The 7,937-nt window shown below is 41.3% G+C and overlaps 1 protein-coding gene across 7 annotated transcripts in view; it reads right to left on the bottom strand.

The window, feature by feature from the left end:
• Positions 1 to 7,937, bottom strand: part of FGD4 (FYVE, RhoGEF and PH domain containing 4) — a 172,575-nt gene that overhangs the window by 26,139 nt on the left and 138,499 nt on the right. For all 7 annotated transcript variants that reach the window (XR_003547819.1, XM_027768095.1, XM_027768094.1 and 4 more), the window contains 3 exons: positions 5,216 to 5,354; positions 3,099 to 3,157; positions 2,643 to 2,789 (listed from right to left, as the gene is read on the bottom strand). Coding sequence is in view for 6 of the 7 variants with exons in the window: in XM_027768095.1 (XP_027623896.1) it covers positions 2,643 to 2,789; positions 3,099 to 3,157; positions 5,216 to 5,354 (345 nt within the window). In the remaining variant the exon portion in view is untranslated. The remainder of the gene's footprint in view (positions 1 to 2,642; positions 2,790 to 3,098; positions 3,158 to 5,215; positions 5,355 to 7,937) is intronic.

Here is a 7,937-nt window from a genome sequence, read left to right as displayed (position 1 = left end):
TAACCACGTGGTTGAGTTAAAAACCAGCAGCCTGGAAAGCAATCTAGACAGTTGCATGCATGCACAGAACCCCGAAAGGAGGGAGAACTGGCGGAGAAAGGATTGCCACAAGACTATGCCCCGTGGAGGGTGCTTCTTCACTTCCCCCCTCCTGCTCTCTCTTCCACAAGTGCATGTGCCTTCTGACAAAAAAAAAAAAAAAAAAAAAAAGATAAAGTAAATAAATAAAAACTCCTGGATCATTCTGTGGAGTAACTCTGTGATTTTTCTTTCTTACATTTCAGGTGTCAGTTACAATTATTTAGACAACAGAGTACGCTATGTCAATGTAGAAAAGTGAGCAAATACAGGGTAGTGGTGAGCAAACATGCAAACACATGGAAGCTGAAATCAGATTCTAAATATAATTTGGCTTTTCAGATGAATGTAATAATCCTACAGTAGAAAAAAAACCCAAAAAACATAAAACAAAAATTAGCCTTTCTTGGGAGAAAAGTAAAGTAAGATGGTCCTGAAGTTCTGACATATGAAAGAACAAGATGCCGCATGGGAGTAAAAGTGCCATGGGGGAGGCTGCAGTGTGTGGGGGGGGTGATATCCGGTGACATGCACAGTCCTAGACAGAGTGGATGAAAAGAATCAGCTACACTAGAAATGTTTGAGATGGTCTTCAAAAGATAAAGGTGACTTTCCTAAACTTCCTGCCATGGGACTCCATTCTCCTAGAAAGCAATAGCATACCCTCACTGGAGAGAGAGACAGAGAGGGAAAGTGAGAAATCACCCCTTGTGGGGGATGGCTACACTGCAATTCCTTCTCCTCCATTCTCTTCCTGGGCTATTGGGCATGTATGCGTGCGCACACACACACACATACACACGCACGCACATGCCAGTCGTGAGTTTCAAGCCACTGGGTCCAGGATTTGACCTGTGGTTGACCCTGTGGGAGTCCAGTGACATAACCACTACGCCATACATTTTATATAGAAAACAACCAATCTAGAGATGGAATCCCCAACCACCTCCTTAATGGAGGTCTTACCGGCTGGGACTAATCACTCCAGACTGCTGCTTTCATGTGATACAATGTCCTCAAGGCTCATTCACATAACATGTATCAGTATTTCATTCCTTTTTATTGAATTTACATAATAATATTCTACTCCATGAATATGCCATATTTTGTCTACTCAGTCATCAATGAGTGGGCATTTAGGTTGTTTCCAGTTTGGGGATGTTATGAATAATGCCTCCATGGACACAGATGAATAAGTTTTTGTGGGCATATGCTTTCAATTTTCTTGTCTTCCGTTATGCCAGAGGGTGCCTGTGCACACATGAGAGAGTGAGTGAGCACATGGACCTGCCAATGGGATCAGGCATGGTCACACTGCAATCATGTTTTTCTCTGATTTTTCATCCTGAAACCTGGAGTATAAGTTGCTGGGCCAAGACTTAAACCCTGGTTGGCCATGTGGGATCTGGTTTCCTTTGTACAGTGCTTATCCTCTGTGCTAGGGAGCTAGCCCTCAATTTTCTTGAGTTACACAAGCCAGGAGTAGAACTGCCGGGTCATCTGGTACAAATGTTCTTTTCAAAAAATGACTGAGAGGCAACTGAACACCCCTCTGCATGACAATTAGCTCCTATACATTTCACTTATGAGAAAGGCTGGGAACAGGACAGAAAGATCTAAATATCTAGTAGTAACTCATGCTATGGCTGGTGAGATGACTGCCTTGCAACAGAAAAAAGATATAAATAATACTCTGATAATATATTGTGTGGCAGCCTCTTTACCAATGCGTCTCTGTTTCTTTGCCTTTAATAATAATCATAATGACAACTAATATTTATGGAGCTATTATTCAATGTTAGCTTACCCTGTCAATGCAAGATATATTATGATTCTTATCATCATCTTATTATATACAGAAAGCAACTGAAATTTATTAAGATAATAAAAAATAAAGGTCGAGTGGAGAGAGACTAAAAATATAATGGTCTGGATGCCCCGGGAAGACTCTTATATTTGAGATGAGCCCCAGGCTAATGATCATTTCCAGGAAGCAGAGGAACGAATGACAACTGATTACAGTGAAAAGGAATGGCATCGCAAACACATATACTGGTCCCAGAGGTATTTTAGACGTAAGTCTGACAACTTTGCCTATGTCTGTGTGTGTGTGTGTGTGTGTGTGTGTGCGTGCGCGTGTGTGTGTATTTTTAACATAGAAATATTAAGTGCAGTGGTTACAGAGGATCAAGAAGTAGTATACCAACAAAATATCCAGGAAATGGCACCCATTAGCTTGTAAAAAGGAAAGAGAAAATCTGAAACAAAGGGAAGATTTCAGAAATGATATCATATCCCACGTACACACCAGTGGCTATGATCAGGATGAAACTCTTCAGTATGTGTTTCTTAAGTAAATTACATGCAAGTGTACAGAAAAATTGAAGAAAAATACTAAGCTTGAGTTACTTAGAACATTCCTTCATGTGGTGTCCTGACAGTGCTAAGAAAACAGGTTAGATGTAACTGCTTTGGTGAGCAACACGGCGCCCTACTTCTCCAAGACGTATACAGCAATTTTGATGAATTATGCTCATGTGGGTTGCTGAGAGCAGAATACTCACTAAGAAAAGGTAGCGTTCTTGGGCTGATGTGTTCCGAGCAGCTAGTTTGAGGATCTGTCCTTCTTTGATGAGTTCATTGGAAGGATTTACAATATCCTCCTCTTCTCCCAACATTTCATAAATCTCTATGAGTTTCTTTAGATTCTCCTAGGAAATGAAAACACAGGAACAACAAATGTAAGGTTTCAATAATACCACGACCTTAACTAAAATCTGGATAATTCAGAAGGGATGACGAACAAGTATACATTTTGATATGAAACACATCATTAACGACAAACTGAAATCTGAGTGGAGAGAGGAGAGGATTATTCCAAGTAACACTAAATATTTTGTAGATTCTCTCCCCACATTCCACCCCTCTGCCACTATCAATTCACCGTGGTCCACGCCTCATTAGGCTATGTGACTGATATCTAAACAGAAGGTTCCCATCTCCTCTAAAAAAGCACTTACCATTTTTCTTATTGCACTATTAGAATGGCTTGCTGCTGTAGATATAATTTCAAGTGATTCTAAATGGGGAAAAAAAAATAGATAAATATGCTTTGTCCTTCCTGTGCTAAAAGATAGCTGAATAACATATACCCTGAAATGAGAAACGTGAGACCAAAGACACAATAAAGGTAGTGGCAACTTCCTTTTTCAAACTGGATACTTTCAAAAGCATATTTGTAAGCAGATTATTTGGAACTTGAATAGTGCATCCTTACAGACACTCATACTGGGTGACTGGATTCACAGGTATATTTAATCCATACTGGGCCTTTGAAATCAGCAAGCACTTACAACGTACACTACTTTGGTACAAGGTCTCCTGCTTGCATTTTCTGCTGCCGTGCACTACAGAAGAGAAGGTGTTTTTGTCGTTTTCCCTCTACTTTAGGGTCTCTGAAAGCCTTTCTTTTGCGATTTTCCTAGAATTTAAGTATAAATAGCAACAAGAAACCAAAAAAATAATAAAATGCCCTACTATGTAATGTTTTGATTTTAGCATTGGTACCTTAAGGGAAATCAAAAGTCTTTCAGTACAGAAGAAACTGTCTTTATTCATATTATAGAGAACTATGCTAACTGGGCAAGTCTGGGCATTAGATACAGGATCTAAGAGAGGGAGACGAGATGGGCCACTGCTTGGGGGCAAGTCGGAGGGAAAGCCGTGGGGATTCCCACAACTAACTGCTTCCAAAGCCCGGTACTCAGGTCAGATGGGCAGGAAAGAGAGATGAGGCAGAATTTCTAGGATGTACTGGGTTCAGGAGGGATGGCGAGTTGGGGGTCATTCAAAAACTGTAGAAGGGGAAAGGGAGGAAGAGAAGTTTCAATAGTTAAGAGGACCATGCATGGAGGGAGAAACATCAGGACAACTGTGTTCAAGAAAAGTCTCAGGCTCCGGAGGGAACCAGCAGTTAGCATAATGGCTATGTCGCTGGACTCCCACGTAGTCGATTGCAGTTCGAGTCCTGGACCTGGTGGCTTAAAACTCACGCCGGGCGCATGTGTGTATGTGCCCAAGATCCCGAGAGGAGAATGGAGGAGAAGGGAATGCGGCGTGACCATCCCCCCAGGGGGGTGATTTCTCGCTTTCTCTCTCTATGTCTCTCTCTGTCTGACTGACGAGCGCACACGCCCTATAGCGAAAAACCTCTCCACAAAAAAAAAAGTCTCAGGCTCCAAGGCCAAAAACAAGGTCTTATGTTCCTCGTCTCATAGAAGCTCACGTCTAATAGATAATCAGAAATTACAAAGGAAAGCAGTGTTTTAAGACTGCACACCAATATCATTAATACCTGTTGAAATAACAAATCCTTTCTATTCTTAAATTTTCATCCAGCCCTTTATAGTGCACTGATTTTTAAAATTGCATGGGAAAACTAAATTATTATTGAATCTTGTAAGCCTTTAGAAAGCTTTTCACTGGGCCAGCAGGTGGCATGCAGATTGAGGTGCTGGACTTCCACCTGGTTGACCACAGTTCAAGTCCTGGACCTGGCAGCTTACTTTCTCACTTTCCCTCTCTTTCTGTCTGTCTCTGGTCAAACTGAAAAATGATTATAATAAATTAAATAATTTTTTAAAAAAGCCTTTTATTGTAAACTAATAAAAAAAAAAGACAGGTAACAAAATGGGAATTCAATTTTCTGGAGGAAAATGAAAAATAAAAAGCACCGCAGGCTACATAGGGCCAATTCCCTTAGGTTATTTTTACAGAGTAAATGTCATCTTAGCTTTCTGGGTATGCATCGACCTAGGTATTAAAGAGCAGCACTTACATCTCTGGCTGTGCTCTTCCTGTGTACTGCTATTCTAGATAGCTCCAAGACTATAGTTTTAGATTTCAGAGTTAGTGATTAACGTGAAACCAGCACGAGAAATGTGATTTGCATTGTTCTTAACGTGTTATTTTGGTTTAAAAGTAACTTGCCTAATTGAGGTGTGTTGATAACAGTTTCCAGTGAGACTATTTCCTGACAGTAGCATTTGACTAAAATCACTGTAAGACATATCTTGCTTTGGAACCACTCAGCCACTTGATTATTGCATAACAGGGGAAGACATAAAAGGGCATTTACTTCTAGCATCATTCCAGTCCAGGGAGTCGGGGGGCAATTTCCTCAGGTAGTCCTTAAGGAGCATCTCGTACCGGGGAATCCGCTGCACAGGTTCTAGCATGTGATGCTGCAAAGTTAAGCTCCCACAGATCTTCTGTCTCTATAATGCGAACGGTTTTTAAAGAAAAAGTTAAAAATTAGGTTAACCAGTCCAATAACTCACTCACTGTAATACAGAACTTCCACCGAGGACAATATTGTTTTATAGAGTGTAGCTGTGCATCACCTTCATTAGCTACACCTGGGCTGTTTTTAAACTGCTGATTTCTCCTACCAGGTGTGTGTGTGCACCTGCCCAGAATCTCAGCGAGAGGGAGAAATGGAGGAGAATGCATCATGATGTGACTATGCCCAGTGGGCAGTGCTTTCTTGCCCCCAATCCTCTGCAAGCACACATGCCCTCTGGCAAATTAAAAATAAACAAACACAGACCAGCATATGGTGTAATGGTTATGTTGCTGGACTCCTACGTAGTTGACTGTGGTTTGAGTCCCGGACCCAGTGGCTTAAAACTCACACCAGGTGTGTGTGTGCACGCGCGTGCGCCTGAAAATTCTGAGAGGAGAATGGAGAAGGGATTATGGCGTGGTCATCCTCCCTGGAGGGGGTGATTTCTCACTTTCTCTCTTTCACTCTCTCCAGCAAGTAGACATGCCCTATAGCAAAAATTATCTACCTACCTACCTACCTACCTACCTACCTACCTATCTATAAATAGGCAAGCAAGCAAGCTGATTTCTCAACTCCACCCCAATTTATGGAATTATAATCTCTGAGGAAGAAGGTTGAAAATATGCATTTAAAAATACCAACAGGTGGTATAGTAGTTAAAGTAGCCCCTGGACTCCCACCTGGCTGACCACGGTTCAAGTCCTGGACCCAGTGGCTTGAAACTCATGCCACGTGCATGTGCATGTATACCCAAAATCCTGAGAGAAGGATGGAGGAAAAGGGACTGCAGTGTAGCCATCCCTTCTAGAAGGTGCTTTTCTCACTTTGTCTCTTTCTGTGTTTTTGGTGAGCATACACGAAATCTCAAAATAAAAAAAAAAAAAAAGAAAGAAAAAATAAACTCTAGGGACCAGGTAGGAGGTGTGGTCATTTTGGCACTGGACTCCCACATGACTAATCACGGTTCAAGTCCCAGACTGGGCGGCTTGAAAATCATGCCAGGCATGCCCAAAGTTCTGAGGGAAGAATAGAGGAGGAGGGATTGCAGCATGGCCATCCCCCATGAGGGGTGATTTCTTTCTTTCCCTCTCACTGTCTCTCTCTCACAAGCAAGTGCATGCACCCTATGGCAAAAGCTTTTAAATAATTTAAATAAAAATAAAAATGCTGAATATTTATATGCCATTAAAGTCTGAGGACCACTAACATACTATAAGTAGAGAAAGAAAAAATCAAGAGAATTTAAGCAAAAAAATTCCAGGTTGTTGGCAACTACTTCAATTACTTCCTACACTGGTTTGTGAAGTCACATAATTAAATCATTCTACAGAGATTTTCAAAAGATACACCTGTTTAATGAGGTTCACTAAGCACAGCTGTATTAAATGACTTTGAACTGAGCAGAAACTATTCCATAATGAGGCTGTGATAAATGTCATTTCCTTTGTACTTAAAAAAAGATTCCACATAGAAGAGTGACAAGATCCAGGCATCTTGTTATCTGTCAGAAATTTTAAATTTTTCATTAGGTCAGGCATTCTTTTGTATTTGAAACCAAACACTATAAATTGATCTTCATTTCTTAGGGCAAAATTAAGTCTATATCACTTGCTTTCAATAAGCTATTAATTTAAGAGAAAGATGTGTCCTTGTTTATATTAAACAAGATAGACATTCCATTAAAACATCTACGGATGTTATACCATGATCAAAGCACTACAGGGTATAAAAGCTGGATTCACACATGGTGTTTGCATGCACAGCAAACAATGTTTCACGGGGAAGGGAGCATTTAACACAGCTTCTGATGAGGGCGGGCTTTGGTAGAAAGGGAAGTGAAAAAGACTAGGGAACAAGTTCAGGAAGAGAGACCGGAGATAACAGGCCCAGGAAAAGGGAGCAGCTGGTTTTTCATAGTAGATCATGTAAGTACAGTCACGCGCTGGATGATGTCTCAGTCAACATCGAACCACATACATGAAGATGGTCCTGCAGGTATACAAGGTATAACCATACGGCCTACGTGTGTAGTAGGCTAATATCGCAGTTTGCTAAGTACACTTATGTTATCTGCACAGTGATGGGATTGCATAACGATGCATTTCTCACAATGTCCCCCTATTGCTCCGTGCTGGATGACTGTGAGGAGAAACAGAGGATAAGGAAGAAGAGGTACTCTGAGCTAATAATGTCTAAGACCTTCAGAGTTGAATCAAGTTTAGATTTGCTTTATCCCATGTAGGTTTTGGTGCAAGAGCATGATGTCATTAAATCCAAGCTCTATTAAGATTAACCTATTGTGGGGACCAGCAGTTAGCGTAATGACTGTGTCACTGGACTCTCATGTAGTCGACCGTGGTTTGCATCCCAGACCCGGTGGCTTAAAACTCATGCCGGGCACATGTGCATGTGTGCCCAAGATCCCGAGAGGAGAACAGAGAAGGGATTGTGGTGTGGCCATCCCCTCTGGGGGGTGATTTCTCACTTTCTGTCTCTCTGTCTCTGTCTCTCC

Source organism: Tupaia chinensis, unplaced genomic scaffold, assembly GCF_000334495.1.
Source record: "Tupaia chinensis unplaced genomic scaffold, TupChi_1.0 Scaffold145519_1, whole genome shotgun sequence".
NCBI classification, from domain to species: Eukaryota; Metazoa; Chordata; class Mammalia; order Scandentia; family Tupaiidae; genus Tupaia; species Tupaia belangeri.
The sequence above is the reverse complement of the archived record's forward strand: the minus strand, read 5'-3'. Positions and strand labels throughout refer to the sequence as shown.